Source organism: Leptodactylus fuscus, chromosome 5, assembly GCF_031893055.1.
Source record: "Leptodactylus fuscus isolate aLepFus1 chromosome 5, aLepFus1.hap2, whole genome shotgun sequence".
In the NCBI taxonomy this organism is placed as follows: domain Eukaryota; kingdom Metazoa; phylum Chordata; class Amphibia; order Anura; family Leptodactylidae; genus Leptodactylus; species Leptodactylus fuscus.
Window position 1 is genome coordinate 214731848 of NC_134269.1, and position 19998 is coordinate 214751845.

Here is a 19998-nt window from a genome sequence, read left to right on the forward strand (position 1 = left end):
GGATTGAAGTGCAGTACCAGGTGCAATCGCCGAATTGAAGTGTGCAGTACCAGGTGCAGCCATAAGTTCAAAGCACCAAACGAGGTGCCGCCATAGGGCTGGTCTGAGGTATAGTACCAGGTGCAACCCAGACCTGGGCGATCGCGGTTTTCCTTTCATCTCCTGGGCGAGCGCGGTTTTCCTTTCATCTCCTGGGCGAGCGCGGTTTTCCTTTCATCTCCTGGGCGAGCGCGGTTTTCCTTTCATCTCCTGGGTGAGCGCGGTTTTCCTTTCATCTTCCACAAGGAGGACGGTTCCTCTTTCGCTTCATTGCTTTGACGTCTTGCAGGCTTTCCTTCCAGCGGCTGCCCGTGTCCCTGTTGCTTCCAATATTATACGTCATAGAGTTGTTGTGTCACACACAACTCTTCCAGGTGAGCGGCCGATTTTCTGCTTACCTACCTTTCACCCATCATTTCTACACATTGGTCGGCTCGGTGCCCCCCTCTCTCTCTGTATTTCAACCCAGATACAAGAACTTGTCCCAAAGTTAAAAACAGACCCTTTTTCCAAAACTCAGTGAGTGTTTCATAGCTTTGCATACACTGATTTTATGCAGCATTTCCTACATGTTTTACTCCTCTATGAGGAATCAATATGTCCAATGATTTATCTCTACTACTCTAACTGCAGTACTAGAAGCGACCACACGAGGTCCCCACACACTATGAGATTTCTTTACACGTGGGATCCCCCCCCATGTATCTCAGTATTACAGATATAGCCGCGGCTCGCACGTCTCGCTCTCCGATGTCCTTACTTTTCCTAATTAGATAAAGCGATCCCATAAAATGTTCTTTATATAACTCCATCTCCATGGTGATCCGCTCACGGCGGCCATAATGACCTTCTCAGTTTAGCAATAAAGCCGATCTTTATTAATATTCTTATTAGCGAGTCCTCCGCAGGGTCCTCCATAACAACAGAACAGCAACAAGTGGCAGCCGCCGCGTCCTAAGCCATAAATCAGTCTGATAAAAAGCCTTCGGCTCCATGGACGCGGCCGCGAGCTCACGGCGGATACACTGACCCGTTATATCCTCATGGCCCCATCACATGACCCTTTATCATCATGGGGTCGGGGGTCAAAACTCACGACGGGTCCTATTCCTGTCCATTTTGCCCGAGAGTCCGTCGAACTGTTCAGTGGCGGAAAGTTCCATTTTCCGACACATTTTTCAGGGTCTCAGGTCATGTGATCACTCCAGTGCACGGCTCGTCCGAGCTCTGATTACTGGAATGCGACGAGCCGTGCACCTGAGTGATCACATGACCTAAACTATGAGATCTTGACCGGCGCCCACTGAGCTCCTGAATCCCTTCCCGCGCTGGTTTATCTTTATTACCGCCATGTTTTCTAGATGGAAGACTTCGATTTCTCAGAGTTTGAGGACATGGATGACGGCGGCGAGATATTTGAAGAATCCCCTCTAAGCCTGAGTGGTAACCGCTCGTACCCGACGCCTTGTCATGTGCTGTATAACTACAAGGTAGGTCAGAATGGATCTCCAAATACATCCTTTATTATGCTACGTTCACATCAGCGCTTTCTTTTATGTCCTTCTGGTCCGTTGCAGGACGGGATGAAGGGAAAAATAGAAAAAAACGGATCGGCAAAAAGACACAAACACACACGAGATACAGAGATACCCACGGACACCAGATACACACTGCCACCACCTATAGCATTCAGGATCGATAGGAATCCAGAACACACACGGCCTCTGCTCTCAACAGTCAGACGGCCAACAAACGTTAAAGGGGCTCTATCAGCAAAATTTTTCTGTCTGAGCCCCACATATGTGTGAATAACCTTTAAAAAGGCTATTCAGGCACCGCTAATCTTATTTTAACCCCCCTGTTTTAAAATAAAACCATAAAAACATATATGTAAATTATACTTATTGTGCACGCTGGGCGGTCGTGCACTGTCCAACGTCATCTTCTGACATGCCTTCCTCTTTCGGCGACGGCCTCGGGTCCTGGCTCTTCCCCGGCTTCATCGTCCTCTTCTTCCGGCGGGATTGGTTCAAATCCGGCGCATGCGCAGTAGCGCTCCCTCCGGTACAAGGTAGGTCAGAATGGATCTCCAAACACATCTCAAATACATCTCCAGCGCCATTTTTCTCAATGGCAGTTCTCAATGGGATACAGAGCATGCTCAGTTCTCCTTAGAACTACGCGAGCATACTGCGCATGCGCAGTATGCTCACGAACTACCATTGAAAAAAATGGCACCGGAGCCTGCGCAGTGCTACTGCGCACGCGCCGGATTTGAACCAATCCCGCCGGAAGAAGAGGACAATGAAGCCGGGGAAGAGCCAGGACCGGAGGGCGTTGCCGAAAGAAGAGGAAGGCGTGCCAGAAGATGACGTCGGACAGTGTACGACCGCCCAGCGTGCATGATAGGTATAATTTGCATATTTGTTTTCATGGTTTTACTTTAAAACGGGGGGGGGGGGGTTACAATAAGATTAGCGGTGCCTGAGTAGCCTATGCACACATATGTGGGACTCATACAGCAGAATTTTGCTGATAGAGCCCCTTTTAAACTTACCGAACGTGCACGCTGGGCGGGCATTCAGGGTGCGCTGTCTTAAATGTTCTGAATAAAAGTTGATTAAACACAACACATTTACTTTAATGGTGGTCCGGGCATGCTCTATGGATCTATGTGATAAACTTACCGAACGTGAACGTTGGGCGGGCATTCAGGGTGCGCCGCCTACTTCATCCACGCCTCCTCTTCCTCTGATGTCCTCGGGTCCCGTCCTCCTCCGGCGCTCGCGAACTGACATTGCTTAAAAAAATGGCCTGGGCGCATGCACAGTAGCATGTAGCATGTTGCTTCTACTATGGCTACTGCGCATGCGCCCAGGCCATTTTTTTTTAAGCAATGTCAGTTCGCCGGAGGAGGACGGGACCCAAGGACATCGGAGGAAGAGGAGGCGTGGATGAAGTAGGCGGCGCATCCTGAATGCCCGCCCAACGTTCACGTTCGGTAAGTTTATCACATAGATCCATAGAGCATGCCCGGACCACCATTAAAGTAAATGTGTTGTGTTTAATCAACTTTTATTCAGAACATTTATTTGGTTAACAGAAAAGATAAACCATAAAGTAAATGCTTTAATACCACAAGTTCCATATATATATATACAAAGTAAAGAAACTAGGGTGACAGACAAGCAAAACAGTTGTAAAATAAAAAGGAGAAAAAAAAAGAAAAACCTTAGATCTAGTCCTGCTGATTCCATGGAGCTCGGGAAGAATCTCAGATGGCAACCACTCGGCTATTAGCTGGCTCCAAAGGGTTAACTAAGTTTTTTTGGGGTTTTTTGCAACGATTTACCTTCTGCCGTCTGTATTCTCAGGCTTCACAGGCCGATGAGCTGACCATCGCTCAAGGAGAAAGACTGGAGGTCATCGAGGATGGCGATGTGGAGGAGTGGGTAAAGGTCAGTCTCAATCCATCTATTCCTCAATTCACTGCTACGGGGCCGCCGATCCCGATCGCTCTGGATGATCAGATAAATCTTGTACCGTCCTATGTAAATATGGGACCTTCATTAAATCTTTGTAGAACATCTTGAAATAGAACAAATTGTCTCGAAAGCATAAAATATATTATCCGAGCCTGAAGAAGTAGAAGATGCAAATGGATGTCCAATTCCTTGATCTCCTAATAGGCTCTCAGGGTCCGGTCCTTTCTCCATTGTCATTTCAGGCTCGGAACAAACATGGACAAGTGGGTTACGTCCCCGAGAAGTACATCACTTACATTAACCAGAGGGTGGCAGAGTCTTTCGGTGCCGGTCACCTCGAAGGACTTTCTGGAGCGCGGTCCTTTTCTGGAATCATGGAGCTGGAACGTTCTGATGCCACTGGTAGGTCTACATTGGGTTGTCCGCGGCCAGTGCCCTTTCCTTTGTCGTTGGCTGAAGTCCTGAGGCCCACGTGACCACATCCCGGTATGTATGATCTGAGCGGTCACATGAGTCTCATGGTGTCCGGCAATACCGAAGTGGCACAACACAAGATCAATGGGGGTCCGACACCCGGCACCCCCCAGATGTATGAGGAGACCACAGCATTCGTAGAGACTGTGCTTGGTATGGCAGCTCAGCCCCATGTGTTCAGCCATTCCAAAGGTTTAGGCCTTTTGGCGTTGATGCAAATTAGGATCTACTAGTCAAGTGGGTGGTAACACTGGTTTCTCAGGGGGCGGAGCCTCTGTATAGAGGGAGGAGTGCTGGAAAGAAAGGAAGTAAATGTGCCGCACCCCAACTACCCGGAGAGCCTGGTCTGGGAGTATCGGCATCGGGGCAGGCATCCGGGCCATGACTGTAATGCCTACACACCCCAGGTCCACTGCAGTAGTTCTTCTTGGCACATGGGCCGGTCCTCAGTGATGGACATCATATTTCTGGCCTGGTATTGATGCAGGGTTCCCCTACTTGTATCTTACCTCTGTATTACTCTCCGCAGTGTCTCTGGCCAGAGCTCTTTACGACTACGAAGGTCAGAGTGAAGAAGAGCTGACGTTTCCCGAAGGCGCGATAATCCAGATTATCCGGAGGGAAGAAGGAGGAATTGACGACGGCTTTTGGAAAGGGGAATTTAATGGCCGGGTCGGAGTCTTTCCCTCTCTTGTGGTTGAAGAATTAACAGGAGATGATCCGAACTCTCAGCAGGTCTGTAATGTCTTACCCTTGTGATTCGCTGCCTCCATTGCTGAGATTTTGCTGTCTTTGTCACTATACAAATGATCACTTTGGAGCAACGAGGGCGCCGCCATTGCTCCGAAGAGGTAATCGCCAAGTCCTCATTTGCAAATTGACAAATACACCGAGTAGAGTAGACATTGAAGCTATCCATACAGGATGTGTAAACTTGTCATATAGAACCCGCAATATCTGTCTCTACCACAAGGTGGCCTCAGAGTATTGCTCTGTACAGTTCTAATATAATATGTAATCCACATGACTTGTGCATTCGCTTATAGGCTTTATGTATTCGGATGTTTCCCGTATAACAGCGGAGTGTCCAGGAGGAATTTGCACAGATTTCTATACCTGGATACCCACAGTTACACTGGGGCGCTAATGGGGTTGGGGTATTAGTAATACCTGACCCCCTACCACATTGATAACCTCCCCTCTCCGTACCCTGTTGTCTAACTGGGACATGGTGCATTTCTCTAGAGCAGTAATCCCAATCATTTGTCCTCCCCAAGTATATAGCTAGTGATATAGCCCCCAGGTATACAGCTGGTGATATGACCCACCAGGTATATAGCTAGTGATATCACTCATCAGATATATAGCGTAGAGATATGACCCACCAGATATGTAGCTAGTGATATGACCCACCAGGTTCTGTATATAGCTAGTGATATAACCCTCAGGTATATAGATACAGATATGACCAACCAGATATATAGCTAGTGATATGACCCACCATATATATAGCCTATAGATATGACCCACCAGATATGTAGCTAGTGATGTAAGCCCCCCAGATATATAGCTACAGATGTGACCCACCAAGTACTGTATATAGCTAGTGATATAACCCCCAGGTATATAGCTACAGATATGACCCACCAGATATATAGTTAGTGATATAACCCCCCCTCCCTTCCCCAGGTATATAGCTACAGATATGACCCACCAGGTACTGTATATATATGACTCACCAGGTATATAGCTAGTGATATGTCACACCTGGTATATAGCTAGTGATATGACCCACCAAGTACTGTATATGACTAGTGATATGACCCACCAGGTATATAGCTAGTGATATGACCCACCATATATAGCTAGTGATATGACCCACCAGGTATATAGCTAGTGATATGACCCACCAGATATATAGCTAGTGATAGGACCCACCAGATATATAGCCTAGTGATATGACCCACCAGGTATATAGCTAGTGATATGACCCACCAGATATATAGCTATTGATATGACCCACCAGATATATAGCTAGTGATATGACCCACCAGATATATAGCCTAGTGATATGACCCACCAGGTATATAGCTAGTTATATGACCCACTAGATATATAGCCTAGTGATATGACCCACCAGGTATATAGCTAGTGATATGACCCACCAGGTATATAGCTAGTGATATGAACCCCCAGCTATATAGCCTAGTGATATGACCCACCAGGTATATAGCTAGAGATATGACCTTTACCCTGTGTGACAAGGTTTCTACTCTAGGACACAGGTCAGTGCTGTGATGTTACAGGTCACAGGAGCTATGCAGGGGTTAGAGAGCCACATACAATCCTAGTCACTGAGATATATACATCTATATACCCTACAGAAGTCATTCACGTGACATCATTATATATATAAAGCACGGAGTGTTATGACATAGTGATACTATTGGTCCATCATATTCCATTGTGTTCATACTCTGTTGTTCCCTTTTCGCAGGATCTTCCCTCTCCGGCCCCGCCGCCCTTCTTACCCCCCATGATATCACCACTAGCCAGCCAAAGACTCTCCGCTACAGACGCAGGTAATGAATGCTCTATCATGGCTTCCTCTAGTTACCGACAATCTACAATCCCTTCATCCTCCATGGCCTAGGAGAGGTGTCCGCTCGTCGCTGTGTGGTCCGGGTGTCAGACCCCCACGCGCAGTCCGGTAGGAGTTAATATTGACTGCGGCACCTAATAGGTTCAGCACAAGGAATCCTCCGATGGGGGGGGTTATTGTATGTCTTATAGCTGATCTGGGACGTTCTGGATTCTTGTGCTGTCAGGCGGATCCTTGGCTATTGCCTGTATATAAAGTGTATTCCTGGCAGGGATATGGCGACATGATCGATGTTGTTTTCTCCGTTTATTCCTCAGACTGCAGACAGAACGGTTCGGGCAGCGCTCACAGCTCTCCAGACTTCGCAGCCACGCGCTTGAGACCGGTAAGTGACTGAAGAGAGAATTGTCATCCTCGGCTCTTAAAGGGGAAGTCCACTTTATTATTTGCAATATTTTATCAACTAATTTTTCACCTTGCAGATGCGAGCAGCGCCTCCACCCCCGACCAAGGGAACGGAGAGTACGTCATCCGATCACTGATCTCCAGAGGACCCCGACTACTGCATGTACTATTAACCCCTGCCCGACCACCACACTGCTCTTACAAGAGGCGGATTTGTGGAACGTGTCGCGATTTTAAGACTCCGAACCGGATCTAGATTACCAAAGAGACTGACATTTCCTTTCGCGGACAGTATTCCACGCGTCGTGGCAATACGTGATCTATCCGGATTGCTGGAATGAACTTTCTTTTTAAGATGCAATCTTTGCACTTTTAGTAGATTGTAAGGGATTGTATAATGTGCGATAATATAATATAATATATATTGTTCTATAAAGGGGTTCCCAGGAATTAGAAATTCATGACCTATCTTGGGGATAGACCACAAGTGTCTGATCAGCGGCGGCCCCTGTATATAGTGTCTGAGTGATGGTACTACAGCTCAGCTGCAGTACCAGTGTCTGGCCACTACCTAGCATTGGCGCTATCTGCTTCTGACCCCGTGCTGTGTATAGTACAGGCATAGCAGGCGGCCCCCTACAGCTGATCCGTGCCGATCAGATATTAATGGTCTATCCCAAGGATAGGTCAACAATTTCTAATTCCTGGACAACCCCTTTAAGGGCTTTGTAAAAAGACAAAAATCTAGTAAAACCCAGCTGCTTCACCAGACAGCAATAATGGCTGATGTTGGTTTTCTATCGATTGTGTGTCGTAGTAAGAGCCGACTCATTTATTTCGTGAAGAGCTGAGTCATTCTCTAAATAGGATACAATATTACAGCCCGTATTATAATCCAGAGCTGAATTTACAAGTCTGCCTGCTTCAGAGCTGAAATCTCTCAGAATTCCAGGCTGACTCTACATCTGTATATAGAGCTAACCGAGTGTGCAGGTTGAGGCTTTTCCAAAATGGGGGGGGGGGATCCGATGCTCCTCCAGTTCGTTCCAATCCTTTCTTGATCGGTGACATTGGACTGGAATCCGATGGAAACCATTTGGATGACACTTGAGTACATTCCGCTATGAAGTTGGTCCGAGTTCCGCATGTATACTCCTACATAGTGTGACTGACTGCCCCCTATGACATCCCCCCTGTCTCTTTGTGCCCCCCAACACTAAGCAAGCCCTCCCTGTGTAACATACAGTGATGAGGTCTCCTTTGTGCCCCCATTGGTGCCTCCATACTAGTGGCCTCCATGTGATATATTGCCCCATTGGTGCCCACTTAGTTCTTCACACATAGTTTACGGCCCCATGCACACAGGATAATGCCCTTTTAGTGGCCTCCACACAGTATAATGTCCCATATTGGCCCCTCTATACAGTATAATTGCCCCTCCACACAGTATAATGCCCCATAGTGGCCCCTCCACACAGTATAATGCCCCATAGTGGCCCCTCCACACAGTATAATGCCCCATAGTGACCCCTCCATACAGTATAATGTCACATTGGCGTCCCCTCCACATGGTATAGTGCCCCATTGGTGATCCACACACAGTATAATGCCCCATTGGTTCCAATCTACAAGGTATAATGCCCCATTAGTGCCCATGCCACATGGTATAGTGACAAATTGGTGCCCACTTCACGTGGTATAATGCCCTATTGTTGCCCCTACACACAATGATGCTGTCAGTGGTCAGGTGAAACCTCCTGGCCGCTGTCCCATTAGCATTGATGTATTCCAATCGGTACAACACAGATAGGTAATCGTCTCTGCTGCCTGTACAATGGCCTAAACACTGTGTAGGCTGCAGGGACGATTACCGATCGCTGTTTTTCCCAACCACTGTCACTGTATAGCAGTAAGGAGGCGCACGGGGTCAGGGTTCAGACCGCGGCCCACCAATTGTGTACCCCTGCTATATACTAGCCCATGTTACATATTGCTGTGTACATTGTGATGTCTGAGAGGTTCTGGATTACTTAGTGGCTCTAGAAATCCATATAGATAGAACTATATATACCCTCCACTTTTCTGGATTATTTACAGGATGACTCAAGTCTTCACGTGGATTATATTTCTAGAACATTGTACATTGTCCGCTATAGCGATCATAAGATTCAGGGGGTTTGTAGCCGAGTTTTTGTTACTATGGTAGTAGACTTGTTTTTTATGCCGTACAATCGCAGGATATTCGCCTCAGTCCGTTGTCACCCGCTTACATCGCCCAACACTCTGTTTTCCAGAATTTCCATCATCATCATCATCCCATTCATGTGAATAGGGCTAAACTGTAATACCAAGCACAGCCACTATACAGTGTATGGCGCTGTGCTTGGTCGATGTTGAAGAGACTGAAGTACTCAGTCAAACACCCCTAGAGGGGAACGTTCATTGCAACTCATTGATAACACAGAATACAGGAAACTCCCCCTAGTGGTGACTGGAAGTATCCAGGATTTTAGAGAGTCTTCTGGCCCAAAATGCCTCCCAATCCAATAATAGTGTCGTATAAGGGACTTTAATAGGAGCAGAAGCAAATCTATGTGGCTACAAACCGATAAATCAATGCAGAGATAACCATCCTTTTATAGATAGGCAAATCAGACTGCAAGTGCATCGGAGGCGGGGCCAATAAGACAATAAAATGTCGCAGCCAAAGGTTAAAAATGTCATTTACAGATAAAAGGACTGAGTTGCGCTGTGAATCCAAGGGAAAGCTAGAGCACTTGTGGCTATCTGTAGGCAGATCTGGTAAATCAGGCTCCGCCCCCAGTGCACTTGCAGGTCGATTTACATATTCATGAAAATATTATTATCTCTATTGCTACATGGCACTATTATTAGTTTGGGAGGCATTTTGGACCTGCAGGCCCCTCTATAGCTAAGTCTATGTGCACAACACCTAAATAATAGTTACCTCTTTTATGCTTGCATAATATCCCAATACTGTCAGATTGCATTGCATCCATGTTATTTTGGTCTGTAGACAGACCGTATTCATATATGTGCTCATCCACTACCTGTTAATCTGTGCCATGGGAATCGGGTAATAAAAAAAATCTTGCAAGCAGGAGTCCCTGCACACATTGTAGGCAAGTGTCCCTGCACACATTGTAGGCAAGTGTCCCTGCACGCATTGTAGGCAAATGTCCCTGCACGCATTGTAGGCAGGTGTCCCTGCACGCATTGTAGGCAGGTGTCCCTGCACGCATTGTAGGCAGGTGTCCCTGCACGCATTGTAGGAAGGTGTCCCTGCACACATTGTAGGAAGGTGTCCCTGCACACAGTGTACTGTAATATACCTTAAAATCCACTGTTTATTTTCCACAGCAGAAAGCCAAGTCTGACCTGCAGATTTCCATTTTGGGGGTGGAGTTTGCACTGCAGCCAATCTGCATGAGGATTAGACCAGTTACCGTGTAATAATGAGACTAATCCTTGCGTTTTCTGCGCACAATAAGAAACTTGCCACTAATTTGCACGGCAGAAAAAAAAAACGCCGGAAATGTGGCAGAAATTTACTTATGCACGTAAATGGAATTGTAGAAACCCCATTCACATGCATGGGATGTGCACTGCGTGCAGGTTTTGGCTCAGAATTCACTCTATCATGTGAACATAGTCTTAAACTTTAAAGGGGTAGAACTGGAAACCAGCAACATAAACATGTCCAAAGTGGTCAATCTCTAGACCAAAGCAGTCCTGTGATAAATGTCATGTGATGTGTTAAACATTTAAAAAGGATCTTTCACCACCTCTTTACATCCATTAATAGGCCTCCCCTCCTCCACAGATTCTGGAACACTTTGAATATTTTCTCTACCCCCCACCATTCCAGAGCAATCGGTGTTGTTAATTTTGGTGCCTGGTATCTTAACTAGACTCCCTAATGACAAGTGGGTGGCGTCAGGCAGGAGCAGGCAAGGGGGTGTGATTCTGAGCTCTGACACTCACTGCCTCTGATTGGATATCTCTGCCACACCCTCTTCCCTGTTCCTGCCTGACATCACCCACTTGACATTAGGGAGTCTAGTTAGGATATCAGACACCAAAACTAACAGCACTGATTTCTCAGGAACGGTGAGGGCTAGAGAAAAAATTCCAACTGTGCCAGAATCAATAGAGCGGGGCCTAAGGGATAAAAAGAGGTCAAGTTGGCGGAGCTGGCTTGTTCCATGATGATATGCTGTTGTGTACAATGCTGTTTGTTACCTGTCAATGTTACTATATGTTGCTTTCTTGCACTAAAATTTATTTTGCATACAAAAATATTTATTTCTAAATAAAGTTTTGGTTTCAAATGACAGCGTCTTTTTGTATTGTTTTATTATGCCTTATATTTCAATACAATGGGAACGTGCATAAAACATGTAATGGGCCCCCCACTTACCATGGGCCATCTATAATACTGGTCTGGTCTTATGTTTGTAGGGGGCCCTGAAGTTCCGGGACACGGTAGCCATAGGTACACCCATCATAATGGCTTCAGGCTTATGAACCCATTCCTCTTTGCATATACCCCATTACATATGTTGATGTTTTAAGGGATGCCCCAAAGCTGCCCCCCCCCCCACACACACAGTATACTTCTCCTTAATGCCCCCATTCACCATATAAAACAAGGGGGTGCTGACACTGTGGCCTCTGCTTGGAGCCCGGAGTCCCCCTCTTGACTGACTCCACCCATTTGACATTAGAAATACTAACATAACAGGCACCAAAACTAGCAACAGTTATTGCTCAGGATCGGCGGGGGCTAGAGAAAAAATTGCAACTGTTACAAACAGTGGGAGGAGCCTATTAAAAAGTGAAAAGAATCGGAGGAAAGGTCTTTACACGGAAGCCGAGCTGCAGTAGCGTAGCCTGACCACAATCTCCATACACTGTACAGATATCAGCTGATCAGCGGAGGTGCCAGGCATCCAAAGCATAGGCCATCAATATGTAGTCTTGCAAAACCCCTCTAAACTAAATAATAGAAAAGTAGGAGTTCCTGAACTCCCCTAAAGGAGGCTCACAGAGCTAGCATAGTACTCTGTACGTCTGTGCAGGAGATTTGGACCTTTGTATCAGTAGAACGGCGCTCCGACTGCTGTAAAGGTTCATTAGAAAACGACTCGCCAAAGAATGTGGGACCCAAATATGGTGTCATGATAAAATCTGGAGATTTGCTTTAATAACATATTTTCTTTCGGATCCCACTTGGGACAATGTTATCTTTCCCGTCTATCGCAAGTCACCAGCAACCGAAAACAATCGTGGCCTGTTCCAGCTGCAGAGGATCGCGCCGTCCCCTCGTGCGTGCTGGATTGTGTGTTTTAACATTCCTCCAAAAAAAGTCACATTTCATGAGGACAGAGCAGCAAGTCAATGGCACGCCTGATAGACGGGGGGGCCCCGAACGTTGTGGACGGCAGTGGGAGTCCATCCCCTGGAAAAATGTGCCCCTGTTCTGAACTCGACCTCCTGATGCTCAGGCCCCGCTATGGTTGACATCTGTTTCTTATTAAATGCGACATTCATGAGCAACCCCCTACCAAAGAAAAATTAGGCCAGGCTAAAACAAATATTCTCTACATTGCAGTGGTGAGAGTAGATCACGATGCCCCATAGATGTCAAAGGACCAGCGCCGCAGTACCTACACTCACCACTACAGCGAGTGAGCAGCGGATTCTTGTAGTGGAAGGATTCTTGTGAGGTGCCCATACCCCAAAAGCAGACCATTCACCACCTCCACCAACTCATTGAATCTGTTAATAGGCTCTGCCCCACTGATTCCAGCACAGTTAGAATTTTTTCTCTGCCCCCCCACCGTTCCTGAGTAATCATTGTTGCTAGTTTTAGCACTCAGCATGCTAATTAGGCTCCCTATTGCCCATTGGGTGGTCATGGGCTCTCTATGCCCTCCTGAAACTAGACAGCCATATTAGCATATTGGGCACTGAAACCAGCAGAAATGATTGCTCAGGAATGGCGGAGGATGAAGATATAATCCCTATCATTGAAGAAGCAGCTAAATGATGGATGAAGAGGTGGAGAAAGCTATTGACTATACAGAAATTAATAGTAGACCATACCAGAGGCCTGTCAGAGTATCATGGACTGGGTAAAATCTAATACAAGCCATCACAGGATCACGGTTTCAAGCACCCCCAGTTTCTTAAAAAATATATATATATATATATATATATATATATATATATATATATATATATATATATATATATATGTTTTCTGATTTCTGACTTTTTTATGGTTCACCACAATCTCAAAGAATAAATAAAATTAGATTAAAAAAAAAAAAAAATACAAACCGCGGACATCCTGCAAAAAACAAGCTCCTGATTTGCAGATTTGTATCCTGCACAAAAAAATAAGACCTCAAACAGCTCTGTCAACTGGAAAATAAAAAATAAAAAATATTAAGAAATCATAAGTATTGGAATACAACAAGGTGAAAATAAGTCCCCCCCCTCCCTAAAAAAAAAAAAAAAAAAAAAAAATGTTTTACTGTTCAAAAGTACTAAAATGGAAGTAAATCTCTAGTCATTGTATTTTACTGCATTGTAAACAGAAAAAAAAAACAACTAATAGGGTTGAGCCAATCTTGAGATTTCAGGATCGATTTTAAAATCCGATTTTCGATCATTTTCCAGCCGATCCCGATCATGAAATTTGCTCGATCGCCGATCGGGATCTGATCTTTCCCGATCCTGATCTCTCAACCCTAGTCAGTGCTTCTCAATGGGAAAAGTCACCTTCAGGATTGAACCAATCTTGAGATTTCAAAATCTCAACTCCGATCATTTTCCAACCGATCCCGATCATGAAATTTGCTTGATCGCTGATCGGGATCTGATCTTTTCCAATCCCGATCGCTCAACCCTAGTCAATGCTTCTCTATGGGAAAAGTCACCTTCAGGATTGAGCCGATCTTGAGATTTAAAAATCTCAATTCTGATCATTTTCCAACCGATCCCACCGATCGGGATCTGATCTTTTACGATCCCAATCGCTCAACCCTACTAATAATGGTAAAATTATACATATTTTTTCCATTCTCCCCCCTCCTTTCCTTAAAAAAGTAAATTAATCAATACATTGAAAAAAAATTCCTTGTCCCACAAAAAACAAGCTCTTGTATAGAAATATAGAAATAAAAAGTTGTAGCTCTTCAAAAGCAAGGGGAAAAAAATTAGAAAACAAAGCAGCACACAGACCTGGTCAGCAGAGGTGTAACTTGAAGGTTCACTTCACAGGGCCCCGATGTACTAGAACAGTGGTGTCTTCTTCTTTGGGCCCTCCTTCAGGCTGGAGGGCCTGGTAGTGATTGCTCCCTCGGTACCCCCTCGGAGAGACTTCAGAGAAGGAAGTAGGAGGAGTCTCTATTGGACTCGGTGACCGATAAGGCAGAACCATTCGATCAAAAATGGCTGCCACTGATATATAGTGGAAATTTTTATGAATTAATAAACACGACAAAATTTTGGGGTCAAGATTTTTAATCAATGCATCAATCGACAACCTGACATTTCCATGCGTTTTACCCCCCACGGTGAAAAAAAAAAAATGCTACACACTTGCTGGGATTTGTAGTTACAATAAACTAAATTTATATAATCTTTGCTATTGCATAAAAATTCCCCATAGCATAAAATAATTCCTAACAATTTTTTTTGAAATTAATATTTGACAATTTTTGGTACAAAAAAGCTGAAATTGTCAGATAGCAGGCACGCGACGTTATTATAGGCACACGACAGCAGCTGGAGAGACATATCGGCCCAACCTCCGCCATGTGGGAACATGTGGAAGAAAGGATTCGGAGTGGGGCGTTGTAATGAATGTTCAATGTTTTGGGGGGGTTTGTTTTTTTGTGATAGGAATGACATGTCGCCCTTTTACCCCAAATCAGAACATATATGGCCATATCGTTTGCACAATAAAAAAAACCTTAACAAATCAATTTTTTGTGTCCGTATTTATCTGATGAATGGGGGCTTGTTTTTTGTTAGATGAGCTGTAGTATTCATTGGTATCGTTGACAAACCGGTTATTTTTTTTGGTTTTTATTTAGCATTCACTGTTCCGTTACATTGATGTGTTTTACGGTTATTTTTTAGTCCCATTAGGGGACTTCAACTTCTAAGAACTTGGTCACCCATATAATACACTGCAATGCTTCTGCTTTGCAGTGTATTACGCTTGTCAGTATAACAATGACCAGCATCTTCTTAGGCCTCGTCTTAGGCCCCACCTACTGTCTAACCACTTAGGTCCCGACTGCAGCATTAACCCTAACATGACCACAACAGGTCTATGGCACAAGGATATCGGATATCTAGTAGTATATGAAATGGTTATTTGTGCTATAACAGAGGCGGGGCGGGACAATTGGATTAGGCCGGACGTCACTTACCCTGTATTATATTATGTGGCAGTGCATACAATAGGGGAGCAGCGTATCACATAGAAAGCACATTCATCTACAACAACCAGGGGGTGTTTGGCCCTAAAACATGTGAAAATTGTGCTAGTCAGGTAGGAAATCGGAAAACGGGGACCGCCAACCCGACAAAGGTCCTGTCGTAAAGTATCAGACAAAATACAGCGATTCAATCAAACCTGGTCCTCAAACAACTTGGGCGGGTCCTCAAACAATCTGACCCCGTACATGACCAATCATACCTAAAGATTCCCGTTGTCCCCTCGACCAGCGTAATATTTTGGCTTCTATTGGAGTCCAATGAGCTTCACTGCTGAGCTCTAGACTGGGCGCAACTCATGACTATTGGTCCAAAATCCTAAAAAGAGAACTTATTGTATTGGGCATCCTCGGCACCCACTATTCACTGTCGTCTGGGCTGTTTTTTAACAGAAACAGCGCCACTCAGGTCCATTGGCTGTGTCTGGTATGGCAGCTCAACCCCATTTACTTAAAGAGAGTGTCAGCAGCACGCAGCATGTCAACCAAACCCCACAGATAGATAGGTTACATGAATCAAACAGTCTTTTCCCCCCTTGTGAATCGCCCTCCAGTTGCCAAAATATCACTGTTTTTGTCAATGTGCAAATGAGGTAGTTGGAGCAACGTGGGTGTTAATCAGCTCATTTGCATATTGTCAAAAATAGTGATATAGACTATAAGACTATAATTCAATTGACCCTAAACTATATATCTGTAGAGCTGTGGTTATATTCTGGGTACTGGTGACACTAACCTATCTATCTGCAGGGCTGGGGTGATAGCTTATTGTCACCAGAACCAGCATATCACCCCAGCCCTGCAGATAGATAGGTTACTGTCACCAGAACCAGCATATCACCCCAGCCCTGCAGATAGATAGGTTACTGTCACCAGAACCAGCATATCACCCCAGCCCTGCAAATAGATAGGTTACTGTCACCAGAACCAGCATATCACCCCAGCCCTGCAGATAGATAGGTTACTGTCACCAGACCCAGCATATCACCCCAGCCCTGCAGATAGATAGGTTATAGGCACCAGACCCAGCACATCACCCCAGCCCTGCAGATAGATAGGTTATAGGCACTAGACCCAGCATATCACCCCAGCCCTGCAGATAGATAGGTTACTGTCACCAGAACCAGCATATCACCCCAGCTCTGCAGATAGATAGGTTACTGTCACCAGAACCAGCATATCACCCCAGTCCTGCAGATAGATAGGTTACTGTCACCAGAACCAGCATATCACCCCAGTCCTGCAGATAGATAGGTTACTGTCACCAGAACCAGCATATCACCCCAGCTCTGCAGATAGATAGGTTACTGTCACCAGAACCAGCATATCACCCCAGTCCTGCAGATAGATAGGTTACTGTCACCAGAACCAGCATATCACCCCAGCTCTGCAGATAGATAGGTTACTGTCACCAGAACCAGCATATCACCCCAGCCCTGCAGATAGATAGGTTACTGTCACCAGAACCAGCATATCACCCCAGACCTGCAGATAGATAGGTTAGTGTCACCAGAACCGGCATATCACCCCAGCCCTGCAGATAGATAGGTTACTGTCACCAGAACCAGCATATCACCCCAGCCCTGCAGATAGATAGGCTAGATATTTTGAAAGTAACCTATCTATCTGCAGGGCTGGGGTGATATGCTGGTTCTGGTGACAGTAACCTATCTATCTGCAGGGCTGGGGTGATATGCTGGGTCTGGTGACAGTAACCTATCTATCTGCAGGGCTGGGGTGATATGCTGGATCTGGTGACACACTCCCTTTAAATCGAGTTTGGCTGTAATACCAGACACAGCCTATGAACATGAGTGGCGCTGTTTCTAGACAAAAAAGAAGACCTTATTTCCTAACCATGGACAAATAGCAATTGAATACCATAGTTACATATGGGGGGAAAAAAAAAATCAATGTTTTCTTAATTTTTTTAGCGATGTGAATCTTGTCTTTAAAAATCTTCCAGGCCTTATTGTACTGACATTCTTCCATGACCCTGAGTGTGAGAACTCAGCGCAGAATCTATCTAACCATCTTACTAACCCTCCACTCATTATTGAATAGATGTGTAATGGTTTTGAGGTTTTGCCCAGAGAGTCACGTTCTGAGCATCAGACTAGACAACACCAGACTGGTACAATGTCACAGTCATTGCCCGGCCAGGACAAGCTGCACCAAGTATTCAGATACATCAGCGGGTAGCTTAGTATTGTGCCAAAATCATTAGGCACCTGCACTGAAGTCTGTACGGGGATTTCATAAATACTGATGAATAATCCTTAAAGGGAGTGTGACACAATAACCCAACATATCAACCCAGTCCTGCAGATAGATAGGTTACATAGTTACATAGTAGATGAGGTTGGATGAAGACATCAGTCCATCAAGTCCAACCTATAGGTTAGCGTCACCAGAGCAAGCATATCACCCCAGCCCTACAGATAGATAGGTTACTGTCACCAGAACCAGCATATCACCTCAGCCCTGCAGATAGATAGGTTAGTGTCACCAGAACCAGCATATCACCCCAGTCCTGCAGATAGATAGGTTACTGTCACCAGAGCAAGCATATCACCCCAGCCCTACAGATAGATAGGTTACTGTCACCAGAACCAGCATATCACCCCAGCCCTGCAGATAGATAGGTTAGTGTCACCAGAACCAGCATATCACCCCAGTCCTGCAGATAGATAGGTTACTGTCACCAGAACCAGCATATCACCCCAGTCCTGCAGATAGATAGGTTACTGTCACCAGAACCAGCATATCACCCCAGCCCTGCAGATAGATAGGTTACTGTCACAAGAACCAGCATATCATCCCAGCCCTGCAGATAGATAGGTTACTGTCACAAGAACCAGCATATCATCCCAGCCTTGCAGATAGATAGGTTACTGTCACCAGAACCAGCATATCACCCCAGCCCTACAGATAGATAGGTTACTGTCACCATAACCAGCATATCACCCCAGCCCTACAGATAGATAGGTTACTGTCACCAGAACCAGCATATCATCCCAGTCCTGCAGATAGATAGGTTAGTGTCACCAGAACCAGCATATCACCCCAGTCCTGCAGATAGATAGGTTACTGTCACCAGAACCAGCAAATCACCCCAGTCCTGCAGATAGATAGGTTATAGTCACCAGAACCAGCATATCACCCCAGTCCTGCAGATAGATAGGTTACTGTCACCAGAACCAGCATATCACCCCAGTCCTGCAGATAGATAGGTTACTGTCACCAGAACCAGCATATCACCCCAGCCCTGCAGATAGATGGGTTACTGTCACCAGAACCAGTATATCACCCCAGCCGTGCAGATAGATAGGTTACTGTCACAAGAACCAGCATATCACCCCAGTCCTGCAGATAGATAGGTTACTGTCACCAGAACCAGCATATCACCCCAGCCCTGCAGATAGATAGGTTACTGTCACAAGAACCAGCATATCATCCCAGCCCTGCAGATAGATAGGTTACTGTCACAAGAACCAGCATATCACCCCAGCCCTGCAGATAGATAGGTTACTGTCACCAGAACCAGCATATCACCCCAGCCCTACAGATAGATAGGTTACTGTCACCAGAACCAGCATATCATCCCAGTCCTGCAGATAGATAGGTTAGTGTCACCAGAACCAGCATATCACCCCAGTCCTGCAGATAGATAGGTTACTGTCACCAGAACCAGCATATCACCCCAGTCCTGCAGATAGATAGGTTATAGTCACCAGAACCAGCATATCACCCCAGTCCTGCAGATAGATAGGTTACTGTCACCAGAACCAGCATATCACCCCAGTCCTGCAGATAGATAGGTTACTGTCACCAGAACCAGCATATCACCCCAGCCCTGCAGATAGATGGGTTACTGTCACCAGAACCAGTATATCACCCCAGCCGTGCAGATAGATAGGTTACTGTCACCAGAACCAGCATATCACCCCAGTCCTGCAGATAGATAGGTTACTGTCACAAGAACCAGCATATCACCCCAGCCCTGCAAATAGATAGGTTACTGTCACCAGAACCAGCATATCACCCCAGTCCTGCAGATAGATAGGTTACTGTCACCAGAACCAGCATATCACCCCAGCCCTGCAGATAGATAGGTTAGTGTCACCAGAACCAGCATATCACCCCAGCCCTGCAGATAGACAGGTTACTGTCACCAGAACCAGCATATCACCCCAGCCCTACAGATAGATAGGTTACTGTCACCAGAGCCAGCATATCACCCCAGTCCTGCAGATAGATAGGTTACTGTCACCTGACCCAGCATATCACCCCAGCCCTGCAGATAGATAGGTTACTGCCACCAGACCCAGCATATCACCCCAGCCCTACAGATAGATAGGTTACTGTCACCAGAACCAGCATATCACCCCAGCCCTGCAGATAGATAGGTTACTTTCACCAAAACCCAGTTTATCAATCCAGCCCTGCAGATAGA

The 19998-nt window shown here is 45.7% G+C and overlaps 1 protein-coding gene across 1 annotated transcript in view; it reads left to right on the plus strand.

Annotated features, from left to right (window-relative positions):
• Positions 1–7736, plus strand: part of FCHSD1 (FCH and double SH3 domains 1) — a 50553-nt gene extending 42817 nt beyond the window's left edge. The window contains exons 14-20 of the mRNA XM_075275351.1: positions 1401–1529; positions 3414–3497; positions 3767–3926; positions 4528–4733; positions 6496–6580; positions 6918–6985; positions 7083–7736. Of these exons, the coding sequence (XP_075131452.1) occupies positions 1401–1529; positions 3414–3497; positions 3767–3926; positions 4528–4733; positions 6496–6580; positions 6918–6985; positions 7083–7142 (792 nt within the window). The 3' untranslated portion in view covers positions 7143–7736. The remainder of the gene's footprint in view (positions 1–1400; positions 1530–3413; positions 3498–3766; positions 3927–4527; positions 4734–6495; positions 6581–6917; positions 6986–7082) is intronic.
• Positions 7737–19998: the final 12262 nt, after the last annotated feature.